The sequence below is a fragment of the Mustela nigripes genome, chromosome 2 (assembly GCF_022355385.1).
Source record: "Mustela nigripes isolate SB6536 chromosome 2, MUSNIG.SB6536, whole genome shotgun sequence".
Lineage (NCBI taxonomy): Eukaryota > Metazoa > Chordata > Mammalia > Carnivora > Mustelidae > Mustela > Mustela nigripes.
The window spans coordinates 215,401,529-215,426,494 of NC_081558.1; the positions used below are offsets into that span (position 1 = coordinate 215,401,529).

The window sequence follows — 24,966 nt, forward strand, 5'->3', positions numbered from 1 at the left end:
AGGTTTTATTCTGAGGATTTTATTTATTTGAGACAGAGACAGAGCGAGAGCGCGAGCGACAGCATGAGCAGGGGAGAGGGGCAGAGGGAGGAGAAGCAGACTCCATTCCATGCTGAGCAGGGAACTCCAGGCCGGACTCGATCCCAGAACCCCGAGATCATGACCTGAGCAGAAGGCAGACACCCAACCTACTGAGCCACCCAGGTGCCCCATGAAGATTTTAATACTAAATACCAGCCTCTCCCTAGCTTCAGCATTCTGGCTAGATCTTCCAAGTGAAACCAGCCTCATCCACAAGTAAAACCACTCACAAGCACACTCCGGCTTGGAAACTAGAACTGAAAGGATCGTCCGCTGCCAGCCTGTGTGGACACCGGAGGACTTGTGACCCGTTATTCGTGGATCCTTTATTTGAGAATCCACCTAATTGATAAAATTTATTTGCAGCTTCAAACTCCACACTCGCACGCTTTGGTGGATGTGTGCAAAGTGGCCAAAAACGTGAGTGGCCCGACGTGCCCGCTTGAGCCGAGCACAGGCAAGGCGAAGCCCTGCCCTCTCACTTCAGCTCTTGCGGTCCACAAGCGTTCCTTGGGGTCTGATTAGTGCCACGTTCCCAGCATTTTATTTTCACTGTTTACTCTCGCGGTTTCAAACAGCTGCTTAGGTGCTGTCCTGAGCCCTGGGCTGTGATGTGATTCACCGGGCAAGCGGGCATGTGGCTAAGCTTCTCGAGGATTCCTGGTGCCATTGGCCGTGAGCTCCGTGCTACTGCGTCAATGTGTATTCAGTGAAGTGCCTTTACACAGACACCTGCAAAACAAGGTCATGAAGAGACCAGCTGACAAAGACGGGAGGCTCCTGGGCACCTTATCCAGTCCGTTTGTCCCCTGGAGGCAATGATTTGCTATTCACTAAACCAGCGTTCCTGCTGGTCTTCAGATACGTGATTACCATGACTAAAAGACTCAGCTCTATTTAAGCGTGTTGCCTAACAAAAAAAACCTATTTTACTTTTTAATACTTTTTCTGTAATTTTAGCACATCTTGATATAATGAACACAGTCCCCTGTCGTGTATGTAGGACCCACAGGATCTGCGCCATGCAAAAGATGTGAATGCATTTCTGTTCTCGGGCAGAGAAAAAACTCATCCAGTCTTTCTCTCTGGCTCAGTCCCCAACTCCATGGGGCTGGAGTCCAGGAGAGCTAAGGAGGTAGCGCTGCCCCCAAGAACTGAAAGGGACTTCGGAAAGACAGCTGTAAGGGACAAGACGCTGAATGCATTTTTGGACAGGTTGACCCTGCAGAGGGCTGTGTAGGATAATGGGCAGGGAGGTCTGGATGAAGGAGCTGGGTCTCAGGGCCTGAGTCTCAGGGAAGCTGGAGCCACGGGTGATGCCCAGGCAGGAGATACCGCGGGTCACCTCCGACAGGCCAGCCCTGAGGGCCGATGAAGCTAATCATTCGACCACATCTGCCCACACCCCGTGCCTCACCTCCACCCTCAGACCAGCCCCCTCGCCCCTGCCTCTGCTGTGCAACACCTACCCAGCATCACTGCCCTCCAAGGAGAGGCAAACTGGTTCTGTGTGCCACCCAGATCTCCAAAGACTCAATGAACGTTTGGCAAAAAAAAAAAAAAAAAAAAAAAAATGCATAATTTATTTGTACAATATTTCACAACTGAATTTACAGTTTAAAAAAGATACAAAAGAAGATACAAAGAAGACAAACAGTGGTCACAGAAAAAGAGGTTAAGGAAGGAACACATTCTCACCAGGACAGTGCTTTTGGAACATCTGACTTGGGGAGCAGGCGGAGTGCCAAGGGTTGGGAAGGCCCCCGAGATGCTGCCGCCCAGGAGGCACGCAGATCCCGGGAACGGGGCCCCACGACCTTCCGCTTCAAGGTGAAGCCCCAGCGGTAGAATCCTTCCTTCTTTTCTGGGAAACCAGCAGGCCTGAGCGAACGCAGAGCCTTGGAAAGCAGTATTCACAGCCAAGAGCCCCGGAGCCCCGAAGCCCCCACTCGGCAAACCACGGCCCTTCCCTCCCTGGGAAGCCTGAAGGGCGACAGGGGCCTCGGGGAGTCCGGAACGCCCCTTCCTCTTCTGCGGTGCTGGCCCAGGCACTGCTGCTCAGCACCTGTGTGCGGGACGCTCTGCAGAGCAGTTCAAGTTGGCCACTGTCTTGCGCTTGGCAAGGACGATCACTTCAAAGAGCCAAACGCAGCAACTACTTCCGAGGCGTGGGCCAAGACTCCGCGAGCACTGAGGTAGTAACACGTAGAAACTTGACATGCAACAGTGTATCTTCAATCATGCATCCCTGATTTCCCCTGGGGTGACCTCGATTTGCATGTGATTAGCAGGCTCCAGAGGGTCGGCAGGGCACCCCATTCTCCAAGGAAGAGGGGATTGGAGAGCAAGGCTAGGTCTCCCTCAGGGGCGCCCCACCCCATGCGCAGTGACCACCAGCCCAGCCATGCTCAGAGGTGGCGTGTCTGCAATGGCTTTCCTTGTTCTGAGGGCTCTGTCTACGCTCTTGCCCTCGCGAGCAGGAGCAATCTTGTCTTCAGCCATGAAGGGCTGGTCCCCTGGTTTCCAGCCACCACCCGGGGCTGCTGAGAAGGCACTAAAAAATGATCAGCAAAGACCCCTGTGGGTTGGCCAGGGGTAGCCCTAACCGGCAGTGACCCCAGAAGCTTGCCCTGACCGTCCCCCCCAGATTCCTCCCTGTCTATTGCCAGCCACCCAGCAGCTGAGAAGTCACTAGCCCCAGGTGCATCCAGAAGTGGTCCCCGCAGTGGGTTCGGGAGGAAGATCCCAACACGGCAGGCCCCCACCCCCTGTTCTGCACTGGCCCTAGGTGCCCACACCCCGCTGGGCCCTGTCACCCCTTTCAGACGAGGGGTCAGGGAGCAAGGGCCTGTGGCCTGTGCAGAACTGTGGAGAGCGCCAAAGACAGACAAAGCCACTATTTAATAACAATGAAAGGACCTTCCAATCATTTCTAGAAATACACGGTGCCCAGAGAATGAAGAACCGGCCCCTTCACTTTCTCACGGACACAGTGCCAAGGACACAGGGCACATGGATTAGCTGTTTGCCTGTTTCAAATGGAAGAAAGAAATGATGTTATTTCTTCAGCCATAAAAAAGGTAGCCAATTGTTGTTGTTTTTGTTTTCTGCTAGACTGACTTCTAACCAAATGAGCGAGTGAGGGGGACCAATAGATATTTGTCGTAGGAAGGTCAAGGAGTTGGGTGGCCCCTCTGGATTGATTCAGGAAATTTTCAACTTTCCGTATCTGTGGGCCCTGCTCCTGGGCTCCCAGGGAAGCTGTACCCCAATTCCCGTCATCACCACCTCTCCTTATATCCGGGAACTCCCGCTGCTCCCCCAGCCCAGGGCACAGAAATCTGGCTCGCTCTGCTCTCTGCCTGTCACCGCAGTTGGGTAGGAGTCGTCTAGGGATGCTGGGGAGCAGACCGGGCTGAGCCCACCTAGGAGGCATGGTCTGCAGGGCACAGGACAGCCCGGGGACAGCGGGCTCTGGACTCGGAAAGGCTCCTGGATCTTTGCAGGGAGCCATGCAGACTGCACACCCACACCCCCACAGACTTCCGGGCTCTGACACCAGACTAGGAGCCCTCGGGGAAGAGGGGGACAGGAAAGTTACCCTCATTTGTCGGTAAATCCAGTCCGTAAACACCGTCACGTTTCCGTACACGCCTGGCCTGTTAGCTTTGGCGCAGCCCGATCCCCAGCTCGTGTCCCCAATCAGCCACCAGATGCGGCTCTTCAAAGTGACCAGGGGACCTCCGCTGTCACCCTGGGGGACGCAGCAAGGGCAGAGGTTCAGACCACAACCCGCGCACACAAGCGGCCACGCGCCGAGGGCGGGGGTCGAGGTGGGCGCCCCGTGGGAGTCACGCGTGGGGGCGCGGGTTTCGGGGCTCCCCGAGAAGGGACAGCACTATAATTCGCAGAGACCACGTGCGGGTAACGAGTCTGCGGGCACCAGGCAGGAGTTACCAGCTGCTGACCGTACTTTTAAATAGTTCAGAAACTTACTTCTGCCCCCGCCACAAGCTGATGAAATAACCCCCCGGGGGCGCTCGCGGAGGGCAGCACGCGCGTCCCCAGCCTCAGCACCGCGCATGGCCAGGGCCTGAGGAGCAGGAGCGGGCTCGGCGCGGGAGCGCGGACGCCCCTCCCCCTCCCGCGGACGCCCCCCCCACACACACCCCTCGCGGCATCGGCGCTCACCTGGCAGGAGTCGGTGCCTCCCCGCAGGTAGCCGGCGCAGATCATGGCCGGCGTGACCAGGCTGTTGTAGACGTACTTGCTGTTGCACCGCCAGGGCTCGATGAGCGGCACCATGACCGCGTTCAGCTCGTCCGAGGTCTTCCCTGAGGGGAAGGACCACACGAGCTGCCGCGGGCCTCCCTCCCCCGCGACAGGACACCGACGGGCCGGCCCCTCCCCGCCCCAGGTCAGCCTCGAGGCGGGGGCTGTGCGCTCGGTGCTGCCGGCTGCGGGTGCTGTGCGCTCGGTGCTGCCGGCTCCGGAAAGCCATCCGCGTTCTAGAATCTCCTCTCTCCACCCAGCCACGCGGTTTGGGGCTCCCTCCTCACCAGACCCTTCCTGGGTGGCCCCGGAGCTTCCACACACTGCCCCACCTCTCGGCTCCCCTGCACGTCCAGCGTGAGCCCTTGCCATGAGCCCTACAGCTTCCCTCCTGCCTTGACACCTCCACATGGCTGTCCTCCAAGCACCACGGGCTCCAGGAACCAAAACAGAGCCTCTTCCTGCTCTCCTCAACCTCAAATGCTCCTCAAATGCTCACCACCCAGTGGCCCCCGCTCAGGCCATGGCACTACCACCACCACCACCACCACCGCTCCCCCAGGGCTCAGATCACAAAGCACAAAGCTGCCCTCGCTTCCCTGGGTCCCTGGGTCCCTCTCCCGCCTCTGTGGACATCCACTCCATCAGCAAGATGGTGGCTCCGTCCCAAACGTGCACTGGTGTCCCCCACTCCAGCCCACCACCCACGGCTGAGCTGCCAACTGGTCAGGCAGGACCACGCCACGCTTCCCCACACTGGGGTTCAGCCCCCTCCTGCCTGCATCCTTTGCACTCCCCAGAGAGCCACCAGATTACGTCATTTCTTTTTCCAAAATAGGATTTATTTGAGAGAAGGAGCACGTGTGCGAGCAGGAGGAGAGAGAATCCTCGGTTAGACTCCTCTCTGAGCACGGAGCCTGAAGCGGAGCTTGACCTCAAGACCCTGAGATCATGACCCGGGCCGAAATCACAAGTCAGATGCTGAACCGAATGAGTCACTCCCGTGCCCCTGTTCTTCCCCTTAAAACCTGCCGATGGCGTCCCATCTCACGCAGAATAAAAGCCAGCGTCCTCCCCATAGCTCACGAGGCCCCGCATGGCCCACACCTTCACCCCGGCTCACCGCGCCCCAGCCACACCGACCCTCGTCTCTGGTCATTCGGATCTCAGCTCCAATGTTGCCTCTTCCAAGAAGCCTTCCCTGACCACCTCTTCAAAGCAGCCAGGCCCTCGCTGTTACAACTTCCTGTTTGATAGCCCTAATTCCGTTACCTGGTTCCTGGCTGGCCACATTCTGCCCCCAGACACCCACGAGAAAATGCGGACATTATCCGTCCTGTTTCGTTCTGGGCTGTGCTCCCAGCCCATGGGAGGCGCCCCACAAATCCGTGCTGATTTCCTCATCTGTCTTGGCCGCCGCGAAGCCGGGCACACAACCGTAGGCTCACCCGCGGTATCTGTGTTCACACCGGACGCTGGGTGCCCGGCTGGCCTGCCCCTCCCCGACACGCACCCCCACGCTGCCCCGCCTGGAACTTTTCGGCTTGCTTTAGAGGAGGTGCACGTGCGCCGCACACACTTCTCACACGGCCGCGAACCACGCATAAGATGCCTCCTCGCACCACTAAGCGCTTGCAACAGGAGGGAGCAGAACCAGGATTAAACCTGGGACCTCCCCCTTCCAAGCCGCATGCTGTGTCCCGGGGGACCTCACCTTTCTCGTGGGTGGCCCCCCACCCGGAAATCCAGCAGGACTGGTTCGGCTCCAGCATCATGCCGGGGTTGGGCAGACACACCGGTTTCACTTTGTCTGCTCCAGAAGAGAACACACGGTGAGCAAGTCTGGTCTAACCGAACGCTTCCTGCGACGGTCTTCCCCCGGCCCTTCCCCACCTGTGCGCGGCCGCTCGTGGGAAATTCCAGATCCCAACGTGTCTGGCACTCCCGCTTTCCCCCCTGCACCCCTCCTTCGTACAGGCGGGGTGCTCCCTTCTCTGGAGTTACTTGCAAATGGGATTACTGCCTCTGAACATTCACATTCGGGGAGCTCCCCCCCCCGCTGCACCTCGGAGGCCCCTTCCGGACACCACCCCCACCGACCAGCTCCTTCTGGGTCCAAACCGTATCCCAACTTGAATCCAAACACCTCGAGGGGAGGGACAAGGCTCTGCCTCGTCTGTACCCAAGCGGGCTGGAACATTCCGCAGGGACCCTTGCACGGACTACAATGGCCAAACACGAACCCAAGGGGAACCCTGTGTGTTTTTTACTGTTGTAAACTGTGAAGTGTCTTATTTTGGTGGGGGTCATGTGAAAACGGAAAAGTACTGACAAACGTTAGACCAGCAGTTCTCAACTACAGGCGATGTCTCCCCGAGGATGTTTCCAGCAACAGGACACACTGCTGTCACAGCGGAAAGGTGCTGCTGGCCTCTGGGGGTGGACTCCAGGGCTCCCACTCCGTGTCCCACCCCGCGCAGGAGGGCCCCGCAACCGAAAGCGGCCAACCCCGAATGTCCACGGGGCTGTGGATGGAGCCCCTTCCAGACTTCCGCGTGCTGAAGAAATCATCGCTCTGTAAGGGGCAGGACGCCCCGCGAGCCAGCCCTCCGCACCCCTCCCTCCGGTTGGTCATCCACCTCTGTCCTTAAGACGCAGCGTAAGTGGCGCGCGCCTCAGGGACACCGGGGCGTACCGCTGAACGTCAGAGGCGTCTGCAACTTCATTAGAGCGATGTCGTTGTTCTTGGTCTTGGAGTCGTAACTGGGATGGGAAATCACTTTCCCCACTCGGTATCCGTGTCCGTAGAACATGAAAGACTGTCTCAGCACGCCCGCGAAGACCGTCCAGTACCGGGGGTTGTTCAGGGGTCTGGAGGACAGAGCCCAACGCCGCTCAGTGTCTCGGCAGCGCGAACATGAAACACTCACGTGGTGACTGCAGAAGTCACACGCCGGAGCCAGGTGTCCCAGAGGGGCACGACCCGCTAGAAGCTACGTGGGAGGCCAGCGAGGTGGTCCTGGCTCTCCCATCCCCCGGCCCCTCCCCTCTACGTCGCCACGAGCTCCTCCCTCCTGTGCTCCACACCAGCCTGCAAACCCTCCAGGTGCTGAGACACTTTCTCTTGGGCCGGATGCCTCCAAAATGAGGTTTCACACCTCCTTTCTGGCGGGACAGAGTCTCACCTACCTTTATGTGGTAGGACATCTTCTGGCATACAGTAGGTGCTTAATAAATGTGCACCAATGTCTAGACTCTAGGTCTAACAGCCATCTGGGCATTAGCCTTATCGAGGGGTTTCCCTTGAAGAGAATCCCGGATCCCGGCAGCCGTCAGGAGGCGGCGGGAGAAGGGAAGGAGGGAGACCTCGCTCTGTCCACCCTCCCCACAGCCCCGGGAGGCGGCGGCTCGCCTGTCCCGCAGGGGTGCAGAGGGGACACGGTGGTCAAACACCTTGTGTGAACGGCCGAGGCCACACAGCGGGGAGTTGGCAAGGCTGGGACCCAAGCCGGGCACAAGCTCCCTCTGACTCAGAACAGATCTGCTACATGAACTTTCCTCCCAAATTCGGATGCAACCAAAAAAACTCTGTTTAAAGGAAAAGGCCAACACTGTAAATGCTGGCCGCCCTCCCCGCTCCCCACCCATCTGTGCAGGCAACACCATCACCAAGGCTGCCTAACTGCGGGGCCCAGGGAACCCCGGGCAGAGCAACGCAAGGTCCTCCGGTGTGCCATCTTGAGGACAGGCATCCAGGAGAGACCAGGCCTCCCGAGGACTCAGCTAGGATGCAGGCTGGAAAGGATCCTGCTCCCAGCATCCCCCACACGGCAGCCCGCCCAGAGCCCAGCATGCAAGCACCCGCTGGGGGGTGGGGGATAGGCTTGGCTCTGCTGCCCACGCACGAGCCCACCGGACCCTCCAGCAGCATCACGAAGCGGGTGCCGTGCCCCATGTACAGGCCAAGAAATCAGAGCTTGCCCCTAGCCCCAAGCCATGCCCGAGACCCCCTCACCCCAAGGACTTACTCCTCCACACAGTGGGCGGCTGTCACGATCCACTCGGGGGTGATGATGGAGCCCCCGCAGACGTGGGTGCCCTGCACGTGCAGGCTGACCTGCCAGGGCCAGTCCCCCGGGGACGCGCTGCTCCCGCCCACGATCCGGCTCTGGCGCATCGTCTTCCCCGCGACCCCGCACTCTGAAAGCGACAAGCACCGCGCCGTGGGCACCAGCGGGGCCGACCTGCCGGCTCCATCCACGTCTCCTGCCAGACTGCTGGGGCCCTGCGGCTGCCTCTCGGTCCCACTCGTTTGGGTCTGAATTCGACAGAGTGTGTCCTAGACGCTCCCCGGACCCCCCCCAGACCCCGGGGAAGCTTCTGCCGGCCTTCGATGCCGCCTGTCATTTGGCCCTGATCCTGTCAGGGTCTCCTGCACAGCCAGGTGGGGGATCTTGGATAACAAGGGGCCCCTGCCTGCTTGAATGCTCAGAGGCCCCAAGGTTCCTGAACAGAGCAAAGGCGGGTGGGGAGGAGAGGGAGGGGGAGGGAGGAGGGGGAGGAGGGGGAGGAGGGGGAGGAAGGGGGGGGCAGGGAGTGTGAACCCGCAGTGCCTGGCCTCGTGCCACTTGTGCCAAGTTCTTTGCCAGAAAGGGAGACGAGGCTTCCTTTGTGGAAACCCGGGGTCACCGGTGGGGAAAAAGCCTCGTTTACAAGACAGAGCCTCCAGATGGGAGGGGGAGGGTGAAGCGGGGGCCTGGGAAGCACAGGGAGCAGCTCACCGTGGACCAAGACCAAACGAGAGCGGGAGGCTGGAAGGGGGTGCTGCAGTCCCAGGGGATCCCGTCTCCGAGCCCCTCCCGTCCCCTGCCCTGTCCCCATCCCCGACAGCGTAGAGGAGCAGGCTTCCGTCAGTGTCCCCCCATGCGCCTGCAAACTGCTGGAGCGTGGGGGTCTCATGCCCCACGAGGCGGACGGCGAGGGCTGGAGGATGGGGCAGGCACCACGCTCTCTTAGGGCCTGAAGCAGCTTGAGCTGAGCCCAGCCGGGAAGCAGTGGCCGGGACCCCCCGGGAGTGGCTACTGGATTCACCTCCTGAAAAGCTGAGCTTTGGACCCAGTAACAGGGCCGGGCCACCCCAGAGAGGGGAGCACAGGGACGGTGCCTCCCACACGGACAGCGGTTTGGAAGCTGTAAGTAATCCCCACCCGGGGATGGGAAGAGCCACGGCCTCCAGCCCCACCGGGAGGGGGGCAGGAGATGGGGGGCCGTTAGGTTCCCGAGACTGCCTGTCCTCAGGGGACGGCTGTCCTGGACCCGAGGCTGAAGGCACCTCTAGCACACCGTCTTCCCAGAAAGGTGTTCCTTGCAGGGAGCCGGGGTGCGGGCAGGACGCAAGGCTTCCAGACACATCCCAGCCCATGCCCCCACCTCCCCAGACACCAGGGAGGCATTTCCGAGCCTACTGCGTGTTCCCTGTTTAGGGGGGTAATCGAGAATCACTTACCTATACAACGCAAAGAAACCACTGTTTTCGAGGCGCAGATGTCACTGCAGAAGAAGAGGGGACACTCTGGTCACTCTGATGCTCAACCCTCAAAATACTTAGAAATAAACATTTTCTTCCAATGTTCTCATGGCCCGGCCTCCCCAGTGTGGAAGGGCCCACGACCGAAGACCCGGATAAGGAGAGCCAGATCTACATGGGGGCACCGAGTCCAAGCCCGGCTTTCAAGTCTCCACTATGTGCCTCTGGGCGGGCTACATCACCTCCCCGTGCCTCAGTTTCCCCATCTGTAGAGTGGGACGAGAAGGGTACCACGTCGGAGTGGCACCCTGTAACATGGCTACAATTTTCATCCCCAGGACTCGAAGTCAGCCCCTGGTTTTGTCCGGAAGCCATCCGGAAAGTTCTGGGTTCCTGCTTTACAACCACACGGAAAGCAAGGGCAGCTGATCACTGACTCCGGAACCAGAGAAAAGTTACTCGTTTGGGAGGGAAGTGTTTGAAGTTACAGCTGAAAGATGAATGACCAACTATACATAGTGAGGGAGAGAACCAGCCCTAAGGTGCTGGCAGGAACCGCGTCCCAGCCACACGGTCGCCGACAGCCCCCTCTGCTGGCCACCAGGAGGGATGGCACCCATCTGCCAATCTCACCGTAGCCCGGCTTCACGCCCGCCCCCTTCCAGAAGCAGTGCTGAGATTCCAATCACAAAATCACCCTCGCTTCCTAACCGCACCCGGTCCAGAGCCAAGCCCTGCTTCCTGGAACCTCCCCAAAATGATCCAACAAAAGCTCAAGTCTGTTGTACAAAGTGCCCTCGGCCACCCTCACACTGAGAGCCCCGTGCTTCCCCGGACACTGCGGGTCCTGCTGGTCTTGGACTGCGGGGCTTAACCACCCCGAGAGAGGCCACGTTCCCATGAAGAGAAGATGTTTTCTGAGAATCACGAAGCCAACCGTCCTCTCCGTGGAGGTGCCGCGTACGGCCGCTCGGACCCCAGTGGGAGCCTCTGACCCGGGTATCAACGCAAAGGAAGGAGCCTTCCACCCGCCCCCCACATGTACGGGACACCCCATGCCAGCCACAGACTTCCTCGTCTTCCCTGCCAAGCCGGCGGCCACCTCGTGAGCTCCCGGGGCTCTCGTGGCCAGGAGGCAGCCTTCTGTCCCTGCTCAGCCCCGAAGCCGCAGGGAAGTGTCCGCAGAACGGAGACACCCAGCGTTTACGAAGAGCCCCCGCAGCTGTGCTTAGCAGAACACAGCCCTGCTGTTTTGATGCCTGCACCTGGCGAGCACAGCCCTCCTCCTGGGCTCACCCTGTCACATTCCTGGGGACAGCCAGGCTGGGCAGCTTGGGCGGAGTCAGCCCCCATGCACCGCGGTCAGCAGCCACCAGGAATGCAAACTGCTGCCAGCCTCCCACTCAAGGGAAGGAGGGGCGGCATGGTGACTCCCAAGTCGAGGGCAGCCCCTGGCAGCTGGCCGACGGGGAGGAGACGGCTTGGCTGGCCACCTGGGGATGAGCGATAGGGACCTGGGAGCGGACCAAGGCCTACGCACAGAGGACACTGTGTGACTTTTATGTTAGAGAACATTCAGGTAATAATGATGATCCCGGGAAGACAGCAGGACACTGATGCGATCTCCGGGAAGCAGGATTCCTGGGCTGAGACTGGCAAACACCCGTGCAAAGTGCGATCAGTTGGTCCCCAGGTCTGCGACCCTGAGGCTTTCTCTGGACACACACCCTGTACAGGTAGCATGTACGTCTCTAATGTCCAGGGAGTAAAGAAAAGCAGTAAGGGGGCGCCTGGGGGGCTCTGTCGGTGCAGCGTCTGCCTTCAGCTCAGGTCATGACCTCGGGGTCCTGGGATCGAGCCCTGTGTGGGGCTCCCTGCTCTGGGGGGAGCCTGCCCCCCCCGACTTCCCCCTCCCGCTTATGCTCACTCACTCTCATTCCGCTAAATAAATAAAATCTTTTTAAAAAAAGAAAAGACAGCGGTACGGAGAACTCGCCATTTTATGACGTCATCCGATGCCGTCAAGGGCACCAACAGTAAACAACCCTGAGCTGCTCCCCAAAAATGAACCCAGAGCAACCAGCCCCGCTTACGGGTCTCCCCTCTCCCGCCAACAAGAAACTCAGCGACACCCGGGATTCCGGCTCAGGGAAAGCAGCCTCGGCACGGACTCCCCGTGGTGTCTCCCGGTCGCTCGTTACCCATCTTCTTAGAGGGAGAAAGGCACCGCCCAGCACCTGTGGTACAGCTTCTTGTACAGGTCCGTATTGCCGGCACTTGTGTTCAGCTTCATAAAGCTGGAGGCTCCGCTGTCATCCACGATCCCTTGGCTAGAATAAAAACTATTCCTAAAAGAGGCAGAAAACGTTAATTAAAACAACGGCTTCCCAATAAGCAGCCCCGAGTCCTGTGCCTCTCATCGGACTTCTCTTGCAGGGGGTTCCAATTAAGAGAAACACCGACGGGCATTTGGAAAACAAAACCCCAAGTTCAAATCAAGTGACCTTGGGTTAGAACCATCTCGTCCACTGCCCGGCAACAACCTGGAGTGTCCGGTAAAAGCTCTCCACTGGCCTTTCTCTAAGCTCCCAGGATCAGGGAGCTCCAGGGTCAGGATAAAGAAACCAGAGGACAGGAAGTGTGAGCACAGGAACTTCAGGAAAGGGACAGACGCTGAAAGCCGTCCGGCTGTAACCTCCCCTCAGGTCCTGAGCTGTGAGGGGGGCCTCACTAGGTCATCCGACTGCAATCTGAGAACGGCATTTGGAAATAGTACGCTAGCTAAGATGCCAAATTTCTTATCAAGTGGTAACTAATTTTGAAAACCGGCCTCTGGCGAACCCCTTAGGACTGCACAAAGGTCATATGGGGACACTCCAAGGAAGAGGTGGTGGCATTAAGGTAACATGGCCCAGCCTTTCCCCGTGGGCCCAGATGGCTGCCATGCCCTCCAGGGGATGCTCTGGTGAGCCTCCGGCTGGGAACCCCTGGGAAGGGCCCTCCTGCCTCTCCCACCCTCCCCGTGGCCCCGGGAAGGGCTGAATTCTCTTCCATAGAGATCTGATGTCCCTTCTCTCCTGTTCAAAGGCTTCGGTGCCTCCCCCAAGCATGCACAGTGAAGGCCAAGGATGATCTCTTCCCTCTGACTCCCCCAGGGACCCGCCCCTGCCCATCTCCACCGAGGTCCCATGGAGGACCGCGGGGGAGGTTAAGGCTTCAACTCTGCCTAGAGGCTCCTGGAGAAAAGAGCCACCAAAGACCCTCAGCTAGCACCTTGGACCTTGGTGACCCCCGAGTAACGGAGTGGGACGGCAGTGAATCTTGGTCACCAGAGGCAGGAAGGGAGCGGGGGAGGGGGGCACGCAGTGGGCACCTGCTGGCTTCCCCGACCAGCCCTGGGCAGGAGACCACTGTCCCGGCGTCGGTGTGCCGGGACATTCAGGGAGGAACGGAGAGGATCCTTCCCGGGTTTCCGCAGCTGGGGCCACACTCACCGGTAGCCCATGTCCTGGCAGGCGGCCCTCCCGTAGCTGTCGCTCCAGTCGTCCTGACACACGGGGTGCCAGGACTTCCTCTGGGCGGAGTACACCTGGAGGATGAAGTTCGGGCCGTAGAGGCGAACTGCGGCAGGGGAGAGGCTCTGTGAGCTCCGGGAGGCCGTCCGTCACCCCCGAGCCCCCAGCCCTCGACACAAAGGCTCAGAGGGGGCCGCACCGGGTCCCTGGTCCCCAGGCACGGACCACCCCGGAGGGGGCGTCCCCGGTCTGTCCCTTCTCAGCTCTCGCGTGCTCTTGACCCCACAGAACCGAATGCAGGCGCTGGGCCGAGACCCGCCCCGGATGTTCAGCAGCAGCGTTTATCCCAACTGCCAGAATCGGGGAAGCCTAAGGGACCGTCCGCGGAGGAACGGACAAAGTGCGGTCCATCTCCACCACGGGGTACCCCCAGCCCTGAAAGGAGCCAAGCGCTGGCCACGCTTGCACCCCTGTTCGCCCCCGTTTCTGTGAACTGTGCCGAGTAGGAAATCCACAGCCACAGAGGGCAGGTGAGCCACTGCTTGGGGCCCAGGGCGGGGGAGGGGCAAGCGGGGGTGGGGGGAACCCTCAGCCTTCCCTTAGCAGGTGACGAAGTATTCCAGAACTGATGCGGGGATGGCCGCACTTGCGTGGACGTGTAAAAACCACCAAACTGTATAATCTGTTTTGTTTATTTATTTGACAGAGAGAGAGAGAGATCACAAGTAGGCAGAAAGGCAGGCAGAGAGAGGGGGAAGCAGGCCCCCGCTGAGCAGAGAGCCTGATGCGGGGCTCGATCCAGGACCCTGGGATCATGACCTGAGCCGAATGGCAGAGGCTTTAACCCACTGAGCCACCCAGGTGCCCCCCCTTTTTTTTTAAGGTTTTATATATGTCAGAGAGAAGGAAAGAGAAAGAAAGTGCACAAGTAAGAGGGAGAGGCAGGCAGAGGGAGAAGCAGGCTCCTCGCTGAGCAGACAGCCCGATGCGGGACCCTGAGATCATGACCTGAGCCCAAGGCAGACATTTAACAGATGGAGCCCCCCAGGTGTCCCCAAATTGTGCATCGTAAAGGATGAATTTTATGGTATGTGAATTACACCTTGATACGCTGATTTTTTAAAAAGTAAGTGAATAAGGTAAAGGGTTTCTTAAAAATGACCTTGAAACGATCCTTTTGAACAACAAGCTGACCCCTCATGCCCTATACCCTGGGTCCCAGCGGGGCGCCCCAAGCTGTGCCTGGCGCCCTCACACACGCTCTACCTCGAATCCAGCAGCGCCTGACCCAAATGACCCCAGTTCTTTTGCTTAAAGAAGCAGAACATTACAGACCTAGTTTAAGCCTCGCTTTATTCCGGTGCCTTCTGGATCCAGGATCCCGAGAATGTTCCCCGTGAGCGGCCGCGTGGAGACGGGCACAGCCACAGAGTGGGAGCCCGTGCGGCCGCAGGCCTGACCCGGGTCCTGAACTAACAGAAACGACCCTGAAAAGGGCCGTGAAAGAGGGCCCGCCGCGAAACGCTCTGTTCCAGGCCATGCAAAGTCGAAAAGCGTGTGAAACCGTGAAACCGCACTCTGAGGTCTGGGGGCGGGAACCGGGGATGTCGAATGTGAAAGGAGAGCCGGTCACGGCAGACCTCATTCCCGCCGCCCGTCTGTGGCCACAGCTCCCTGCACGTCCTGAACGACACCTTCCAGCGCAGTCCCTGCGGAGCCCGCAGCCCCAGGCTCATCCTTTCCTGATGCTTCCGGGGTGAGTGACCCCACACGCCCCGGGCCAGCCAGCCACGTGCTCCGTGGGCGGACAGACGCGCTGTGCTCCAGCCGGACAACGGACTAGGACTGTGCGCTAAAAAGAGAAGAGCCGCCACGCCAGGAAAAGCCAGGGAGGAAGCTCAAGCGCCTGTCACAGCGAGTGTCAGAAGCCCATCTGGAAAGGCTACAAGGCACAGGATTCCAACAGGTGGCACTCTGGAAAGGGCACGATTATGGAGATAATAAAACCATTCGTGGTTGCCGAGGCCCAGAGAGGAAGGGGTGGAGAGGCAGAGCGCGGATGGTTTTCAGAGCAGTGAAAATCCTCTGTATGATATGGGTACGATATGACGGTGGTTACGGGTCACGATGCATTATTCAAACCCACTGTCCAAGTGCAAACACATTATGCGTTTGCCCGCATGCCAAGAAAGAACCCAAGCATGAATTGAGAACTCAGCTCACTCTTCATTAAGAAGACTGTATTAATCATGGACTCATCAATTAAAATGAAAGCCCCCTACCAGCACAAGTGTTAAACATGGGGCAGATGTGTGTGGGGCGTGGACCGGGGGAATCTGGACCAGACGCTCGATCCTCTCTCTACACACTCAACACTGCTGAAAAATAAGGTCCGCTAAGTTTTCTAAGAAGTCACTGGAATTAAACATAATTTCAAAATTAAAAATAAAACAGACTCTGCGGCACAGCAAAAAGCAAAGGAGACACTGCCTTCTGGATTTGTGGTCATTTTAGAGGCTTTTTTCCCCTCCGGTGTCTCTGTGATCAAACGCTAACAGGGAGAGGTGACGTGGAGTCAGGAGGACACCGGCTGGGACGATCACCGGGGAGTGGACACAAGTGTCCCACTTGGTATACCTGGAACTAATATTCCCCGGCACGCTCACTAGCTGGCATATGAGTAAAAACTTGAAGGGGCACGGGGGGGGGGGGGGGGCTCAGTCGGTGAAGCGTCTGCCTTCGGCTCAGGTCATGATCCTGGGATCCTGGGACTGAATCCCGCGTTGGGCTCCGTGCTCAGGAGGGATCCTGCTTCTCCCTCTCCCCCACCCCCTACTCATGCTTTCTCTCTCTCAAATAAAAATAAACTTAAACACACACACACAAAAACTTTAAAAAAAACGCTAACTGGGGAAACATGACAGTTGATACACCAGAGAGCTGGAGATGGTCTTAAGTTCAAATTCTTTTCCTCAGTCTTAGGAATTTTTCGGCTTTGCTGAGGTGTAACCGACCAAGGACAATCGCCTAGGCAGGAGGGGTACGACCCGGCGTTTGGAGGCGGCACGCACACCCTGTGAAGCGGGCGGACGTGCCCACCGCCTCACGCAGCGGTCACCGTCCTCCGCGGGGAGAACGCCTGAGGTCCTCCCTCCCACCCAGTCTCAAGTGTGCGAAACAGCGTGCTCCCCGGGCCACCCCGAGCTGTGCTTCAGTATCTCCCGTGACACCGAACGGTCCCGGAAACCATGGCCACGGACACAGTACGTGTAATTCAATACACATACGCATATTCGAGAGCAGGTATGCTCTGAGCAAAGAACGCTCCGCGCCTGTACTGGAACGCTCTCCCGGGATGGGTGATGCTCCAGCGTCAGAAGACGCGCGTTTCAATGACAGTAATTTCCGCTCTAGGGGGGACGAATTAAACGCACAGCAAAGGTGTGTTCTGATCTGATACAGAGGACACACGCAATGCCGTGTGCACCAATCTTGTTTTCTATCAGTAATCGATGGGGAGTTGTACAATCCCGAATTCAGCTGGGTCGATCAAATTACACACATGCCAACGCTCTGACCCAGCGGTCTTGTTTCTGGGGGTGTTTCTCCCCGACGTGCTCCTACGGTTGGAACACGCGTGTCATGTCCATGGAGACGAGGGGACTCCCAGGGCCCTGAAGCCACACACCAGAGCACAGAAATGGTCCCCAGGATGTGCCATCTGTGCCATCAAGACCCGCCCGTCAGCTTTTCCACTTAAAAACTCTCCGGAAGGAGAAGCAAGAAACACCTATTGCTGCCTGAGAAAGAAGCGTGATTGGCTGGTGAACGGGCACGCGCGTGTGTGTGTGCACATGTGTGTACGTGTGCACGTGTGTGAGCACAGCGGGGGACATGGAGGTGTCCCTGCATATCCTTTGGTACTTGCTGATGCTGATCTGCTTGAGGACATTAATTCAAAGTATTTTAAAAAACACAACTTAACCATTAAGAGGAGGGAGGGGGTGGTCTGCAGGACACAGCACGTCTGCTGGAGTCTGTCCTCGCACACAGCACGTCTGCTGGAGTCTGTCCTCACACACGTGCGTGCCCACACGTGGAAACACCAAACGCCATCACACAGGACACCTGAACCGCGCTCCACGAGCCCAGATGCCCCCGACTCAGGAGAACGGTGACAAACCATCATCAGCAACACACGGGGGAGACTCAGCTGTGTTCTCAGTTGCAGGCGCGAGTGGGTCACTGCCCAGCACAGACACTCCCCGGCGCGGGCGCGGCACGCAGGACCGAGAGGCTCCAGTGGGGGACAGGTGACCCCAGGGGCCCTATGGTGCCGGGGCCGGGGCCCACCTTCCTCTCCGGACTCCCCCCGACGTGCCCCCCATAGGTGCCGAGACGGGGCAGGGAGAGCATGCAAGGCGGCAGTCCTCACCCTGGAGGGCACAGGACTAGGCAGGGGACCCACATTCCCCGCCGGCCACAGGCCTCCCGGTGCTTAAATAAAGGGGAGGACTTAGGGCAAACCTGAGGGGAGAAGGGAAAAGCTTCTGGTCATAGTCCTGCTGCTCCCTCGGACTGCAACTTTGAAATTTGTTTAAAAACAAGAGGTTCTTGGGGGGCCTGGGTGGCTCAGTGGGTTAAAGCCTCTGCTTTGGCTCAAGTCGTGATCTCAGGGTCCTGGGATTGAGCCCCGCATCTGGCTCCTTGCTCAGCAGGGAGCCTGCTTCCCCCGCAACCCCATGCCTGCCTCTCTGCCTACTTGTGATCTCTGTCTGTCAAATAAACAAATAAAATCTTAGGGAAAAAAAAAAGGTTCTCAGTTAAGCGTGTCAGAGGGGCGCAGTACCACAGGGCCACGGCCACAGCCCCACAGCCAGGCAGACGGGCTCACACGTTGTGCCAGAGGACAAACTACAAGGTCATCAGGAGAAATAAGCCAGCTGCACACCAGAGGCAGAGGTCAGCTACACACACGGCGGATAACGCCAGCTCCTCCACGTCCGCCCACCCACACGACACGGAAACAGCCCACGGACGGTCCCTTCGGCAGGGGCCAGGCCGGGGTCAGGGTCACGCCGCGGCTAACTGTCCATGGGTACAGGCATCTCATCCGCACACGCACCCTTTTCCAGGACATCCACTCCACCTGCCCTGAAATCTCTCCTAACGATTAACAGAAAATAATAAAAAGCCAAAGCCGGGTGCCTCTCTGTGACGAGAGATCCCCACCGTGCTGAAGGTGAGCAGCTTGAAAATACAGAGCCCAGCTCCGCGCTTGGGAGCCCGCTGTCCCCCTCCCACCGCTGTGAGGCTGGGCCAGCAGTGTACTCCGAGCCTGGGTCCTCGTCTGCAGTTAGAGCATCTGGGTCGCGGTTCAGTGACCTCCCCTGGGTGCCCAGGACGGGGCGCAGTCTGGGCATCAGGGCACAGAGGCTGCCTCCGCGGGTGCACACGTTGCCTCGACTTACCGCATCGGTTCTCGTCCTCCCCGCTGGGGCAGTGCAGGACCCCGTCGCACCAGTGAGAGGGGCTGATGCAGGTTCCCGACGAGCCGCACTCTATCCCGGACACGGAGCATTTGTTCTCCACTTGCGAGTGACGGGAGGGAGACCCAGTCAGCCGGAGACGCCGAGGAAACCTCACGCACACAGCGCGAGTTCCGGCGTCCTCTCTCAGGGTCCCAAGTAACAGGAGAGAAGAACCCTTCCCCCCTCAATGTTACTAAGGAGCAGATGTGTCCTTGCCACCATCAACAGCAAAGCAGCAGCACTGGCAGTCAGCAACAGCGGAGCACCTGTTGCAAGTGGGAGGGCCCATGGCCTTGGACTTGGACAGCACCCCAGGTCCTCTCTGCCACACAGGTGACCTCTGAAGCTGAGTCCGCACTGCCCAGGGCTGACAGAAAAGGCCGGGCTGCAGGTCATGAGGTGGCACAGGACAGTCACACCCCAGCACGTAATTGGTGATGCGGCCACCAAGATTCAGGGACAGGTGTGGCTGAATTCTGAGGCCAGGACTCTGTGCTCCCCGGTGCCGGGGGATGCCTAGTGCCCACAGCACTGGCTACAGCTGGAGTGGGTCAGTGCCCACCAGCCCACAGACCAGCAGGAAACATTAAAGTGACTCAGGACAGCCCAGACCATGCGGTCGGATGACCATGGTTACTCATGTGTCCCCATCACCAAAGAGAAGAAAGAGAAGACAGCTGCTTGGGGGAGAGAAACTTCAGGAAGGCTGGTGGGCCACCCACGGGGAGCAGGCGCCCCACAAAGGCTTGGTTCCCCTCCGACACTTACTGAACTTCCAGAGCAGAACCGCAGTCACGGCGGCTCCCGCCAGGACGGCCCCCAGGGAGATGGTGATGCACAGCGCCTTCTTGGCCTCTGGGGAAGGGGGAGAGCACATGACAGAGTCACAAAGTTTCTTTAAGCTCCACTCTCAAATCTTACCCGCTCCTTTTAAAAGAGGATGGCACATGAAGCAGAAATTTCTCATACACTTAAAAATGAGACTTAAAATTTTAAGAACATGTCCGGGAGATCTTACATCTCCCACAGGAGAAGCCATGATAAGAAGTAACCTTTACTTATGGTAAGTTTTTTTTTTATAAAGATTTTTATTTATTTATTTGACAGACGAGATCACAAGTAGGCAGAGAGGCAGGCAGAGAGAGAGAGGAAGAAGCAGGTTCCCTGCTGAGCAGAGAGCCCCATGCAGAGCTCGATCCCAGGACTCTGGGATCATGACCTGAGCCGAAGGCAGAGGCTTTAACCCACTGAGCCACCCAGGCACCCCAACTTATGGTAAGTTTTAAAAAGTATGGCTTTGTGGGGCACGTGGGTGGCGTGGTCGGTGAAGCGTCCGACTCCTGCTTTCAGCTCAGGTCATGATCTCTGGGTCATGAGATCGAGCCCTGTGCTGGGTTCCCCACCATGCTCTCTCTCAAGTAAAGAAATAAGTCTTTTTTTTTTTTTTAAGATTTTATTTATTTATCTGACAGACAGAGATCACAAGTAGACAGAGAGGCAGGCAGAGAGAGAGGGGGAAGCAGGTTTCCTGCTGAGCAGAGAGCCCGATGCGGGGCTCAATCCCAGGACCCTGAGATCATGACCTGAGCCGAAAGCAGAGGCTCAACCCAATGAGCCACCCAGGCGCCCCAAGAAATAAGTCTTAAAAATATAAAATGTTATGGTCTTAGAGTAGTCCAGTAAATTATTCATGTAAAAAAATGCCTAAAAGAGGGAAAAATACCTTGTTTCGGTGATGACAAGTATAAGAAAACAATAGCAATGTCCCCAAAAGATCACCTCCCTGGCAACAGTGCTCAAGGCAGAATAAATCGTCCTAACCCAAGACAGTTCAGGGAAAGGCTGCCGCAGAGACCCGTGTCCTGTCCTCAGGTGCCATGTGTGGCCGTTTGTGCTTCAAATTCCTCTTGTGACATTTATGAAATACTTATTCATTCGTAGTTATGTAAATTCAAATGCTCAACGGCTACATGAGGCCAGGGGCTGCCTCTATGGCAGAAATAGAACGTTCCTGTCCCTGTGGAACGTTCCACTGGGGACCGCTGACATCCGTCCACTCTTTGGTTTAGGCAGGAGCACTGGGCTCACATCTCGGCCAAGAATCAAGTCATTTGGAGCCGGTCCCCAGTGCTCTCCAGTCAAAACAAACCCACAGGTCACTGCTGGTCAGAGCCAAAAGCGATTATCAAGGGTCAGACACACCACACCCAAGACAGGTGTATTCCTCAGAGGAAGCAGGGGAGAGGCCGAGGGGAGGGAGCAGAGAAGGCATTCACAGACCCTCCCACCCCCTCAGTTTACAGGAGGACACCCAGGTCGGTATCCCGGAGTGTGGGGGAGGCCGGGCCCCTGCACCCATCTGTGCCTCTGGAGTCTGTTGGACCAGGGCAGACCCATCCAACCGGGCTCAAAGCCACGGCTCTCGTCCTGCTGCCACATTCTCAAACCCTAGTAGCGGGCTTAGGAATCGCCTGTGGCGCCCGCTAACGTGTTTCCTGGCTGGGGAAGGGCAGGCGTAGATCTGCAGTCCTAACAGGTTCACGGGGGAGGCAGAGGCCACTGGTCTGGAGAAAGCCACATGCCACCGAACCACGATATCAGAACACAGGGCTGGACAGGGCAGGGCGGAGAGGCAGAGGACACTCAACAGGGGACATGGCAGATGCCCAACGTTGACTCCTTAGCCAAGGAGGATTTCTTCCTTTCGGGGGGCTTTCCTGTTCTTTGATCCTGGATAGACTGACCTGGGTATTTATCTAGGATAAGATAACGCCTGCGGTGAGCCAAGAGCTATTACATGAAGTCTTCTGCAGGTCTCACTGAGCAGACAGCAATCTGCCCAGCTCTCACGGGGAGCACGCAGGCAGGGGGAACCCTCGAGGCTACCTTTAGAGGACAGGCACCTTGCAATCAGTTGTCTGGTCAGCCCAGACTTGACTTGGGGCCAATCTGCAAACGCAACGCCGTTGCATTTAACGACAACAGACTACTCATGTACCGTGGTCACCATTGAGTCCGTCTCTCATGGACTCGGCCCTAACTCGGCCAGGGTCAACCATCTGCATCAGACCGTGACCTTCAGCACTCCGAAATCCAGACTTGAGGGTGTGTGAGCACGGGGACTCAGCGTGGAACCTTTAGGACGGTTGCTGGAGCAAACAGACAGCAGGGAGGCCCCAGAAGGCCCGGCCCCTGCACTCCTGATGGGTTCCTCTGGATTTGTGCTACTAAGTAATGCGCAAAACACTCTCGAGGATCTGAGACGGCTAGATACTGCACGATTTCAAACGTGCGGCATTCTGGAAAGAAAAGCCAAACTATGGAGACTGAGATCTGTGGCTGCCACAGATGGGGAGCTGCAGGGGGGCTGAATGGACGGAGCATGAGGAATTTCGAGGGCGCCGGAACCATTCCGTGTTTTACTGTAATGATGGACATGCCGTTACACTTTGGTCAAAAGCTACAGAATATACAACTAAAGGGGCGTGATCCTCATAAAACTATGGACTTTTAATTAATTAGTAATAATGTATCAGCATCAGCTCATCCATTGCAACAAGCGTGGCAATGCTCAGGCAAGATGATGGGACAAACTTGGGGGTGCAAGAGGGGGTATATGGGAATCCAGCGCTCATTTCTGTAAGCCGGAAACTGCTCCAAGACAGTCCGGTAATTTAGAAAAATATGTCCAAGGCCAAACATTAAACTTCTAAAATGTACATGCAAGTCAATAAAATGGTTTTCAAAATAGCAAAGTAAGGGGTGCCTGGTGGCTCAGTGGGTTAAGCGTCTGCCTTCGGCTCAGGTCATGATCCCAGAGCCCCAGGATCGAGCCTGCTGCTCCCCCTGTTGTGCTTGCTCTCTCTGTATCCGATTAGACAGACTTCCGTCCCGTGCTTTCATCCCCTGGATGGTGACATCGGTGTCACGCAAGTGGGCTCGTCTTGTCTGCCTGGGCTGGACACTGACTAGTATGAACTCCAACTCTGAATGTCTAAGAGGGGACCCTTGGTTTCTAACCAAAGCCCTTCTTTCTGGGGGAGACAAGTATACCTCTGTGGCGTCTTCCTGCCGACCCGCAAGGCAACCTCAGACCGGGGGTCCTGGTGCTCGGCACCTCGGACATCTTGGCCGGGCGGTTTCAGTTCTGGGACGCCGCGCCGTGCACCACAGGTGTCCCCAGGGCCCCCCGCACCCACCCGGCAGGTGCCACGCCAGCCTCTCCCCGGTTAGAGCAAACAAGGGATCTCTAGACACTGCCGAGTTCCCTGGGAGCCGGATCACCCCCAACTGCCACCCGAGGGACTTCGGGGCACAGAGGGGGATTTCCTTGATGAGAGAGGAACGGGTAGAGGGAAAAGGGGTGACTGCGGAGGAGGGAGACTGAGGGAATAAACCGGTTGACAGGGAGAAAGAAGGACCAAGAGCCGTTTTTGAAGAGTGAGGGACGCAGAGCCCCGCGGGGTCAGGAAGACAGGCGACAGCGCCGGTGAGGGGCTGCCGGGGTCTGGGGCGGGGCACGCCGGGGCTTCCCGCAGCACAGGTGTTGAGGACTCACTTCTATCCTTTAGGAGGTGCTGGGGGCACATGCAAGTTCGCGCTACTGTTCCTCCTTACGCACGCCCTGGGCACACGCATGCTCGCCAAATAAAGAAAACTCCATCAGCTAAAACGTTGCTGGTTTGGCCACGAGTACTCCTACCGGCTGAACTGGCTGGCGGCTGTACCAGTCCACCGGGCCGTTCTCAACACTCCACTGACCCGCACAAAAAGCTGGGAGGGGCAGGGCGCCTGGGGGCTCAGATCGTGATCCCGGGGTCCTGGGATCGAGCCCCATATGGGTCTCTCTGCTCAGAGCGGATCTGCTTCTCCATCTGCCCCTCCCTGCCTGCTTGTGCTCTCTCTCTTGTATAAATAAATAAAATCTTTAAAAAAAAAAAAGCCGGAGGGCTGCGGGAAGGAACAGATGAAGGAGAGGTAGGCAGAAGCATGTGGCACTGAAAGGGATCCGTCCTCGGAGCCCTCGCCCTGCCCTACGCCCGCTCTGCTCTGCCCCCGAGACCCTTCAAGCCCAGACATCCTCCCGTGTGCCAACCACACCAGCCACTTCATTCGCCGAGCCTGAAGCCCTCACACATCTTCAGCGAGACCTGCTGTATCCAGGGAACCGCACCGCAGAGGAAGGGTGGGTGGGGGTCCCGCATCGGAGCTTACCCTTCATTCAGGAGGACGCACGGACAAGCCGCGGAGGCAGGAAGAGGACAGGGAGGACCGGCTTGGGAGATGGATCACCCTGGGTGGGACGGGCCACGCTGGGCCAGGAGAGTTAAGGACAGTAAAGGAAGGGCTCTGCAGCCCGGCAGCTCTCCACGGCCCCGGGCAGGAGGCGAGAGGGCAGTGACCGTTGTGACAGCAGCGGAGAGGGGAGGGGCCTGGGACCCGCCCCAGCAGAGAGGGAGGACAGTCGGCAACAGAGCCCCCAGGGAAGATGGCCCCCAGCGCTGGTTCTGTTGCAGGAATGAAATGCAAAAAAGGGTCCTACTTGCGGTACACGCAGTCCCCGATGGGGACTTGGGCTGCGTGCGGACGGCGGGTGTCGAAGCCTGGGTCAGCACCCTGGGGGTGTACTGGGGCACCGCGGGCGGGTAGTACGCGGCTGGATACGCCACGTAGACACTGGGGACCGTGGCCGGCGGCGCCGGATACAGGCTTTCGGGCTGGTATCCATGGTTTTCATAGTAAGGTCCAACTCCCGGCGGTGATCCCTAAACCATGAAAGAAAAAGTGAGTGAAATAAACGTCCGGTCACCCTCAAGGCTGGGCTTGCATCCGTGGTGCTCGGACACGGAGCTGAAAACCTGCTGCAATTCTCGTCGGGCCAAACGCTGAACTCATCTGGACGAAGAACCAACCAGAACTTTCGATTCACAGTCAACAGTTTTTGTATTTGCTTGGTTACTGACTTTTTTTTTTTTAAATAAAGAGAAAGGAAACGGTCAACACTGAGATTGAGTGAAAAAAAAAGGTAAAGAAAAAATGT

General features: G+C 57.9%; 1 protein-coding gene across 3 annotated transcripts in view; it reads right to left on the reverse strand.

Moving 5' to 3' along the window:
- Window positions 1-1,635: 1,635 nt before the first annotated feature.
- The window catches only part of TMPRSS2 (transmembrane serine protease 2), a 33,966-nt gene continuing 10,635 nt past the window's right edge, over window positions 1,636-24,966 (reverse strand). For 2 of the 3 annotated variants that reach the window (XM_059392385.1, XM_059392387.1), the window contains exons 3-14: window positions 24,469-24,691; window positions 19,695-19,781; window positions 18,867-18,986; window positions 13,375-13,501; window positions 12,118-12,228; window positions 9,860-9,903; window positions 8,382-8,553; window positions 7,049-7,224; window positions 6,068-6,163; window positions 4,273-4,415; window positions 3,683-3,835; window positions 1,636-3,110 (exon numbers count right to left, since the gene is read on the reverse strand). In XM_059392385.1, coding sequence (XP_059248368.1) covers window positions 3,099-3,110; window positions 3,683-3,835; window positions 4,273-4,415; window positions 6,068-6,163; window positions 7,049-7,224; window positions 8,382-8,553; window positions 9,860-9,903; window positions 12,118-12,228; window positions 13,375-13,501; window positions 18,867-18,986; window positions 19,695-19,781; window positions 24,469-24,691 — 1,464 coding nt within the window. In that variant the 3' untranslated portion in view covers window positions 1,636-3,098. Of the gene's footprint in view, window positions 3,111-3,682; window positions 3,836-4,272; window positions 4,416-6,067; window positions 6,164-7,048; window positions 7,225-8,381; window positions 8,554-9,859; window positions 9,904-12,117; window positions 12,229-13,374; window positions 13,502-18,866; window positions 18,987-19,694; window positions 19,782-24,140; window positions 24,245-24,468; window positions 24,692-24,966 lie in introns of those variants that run through there. The other variant, XM_059392386.1, reaches the window with a different exon arrangement.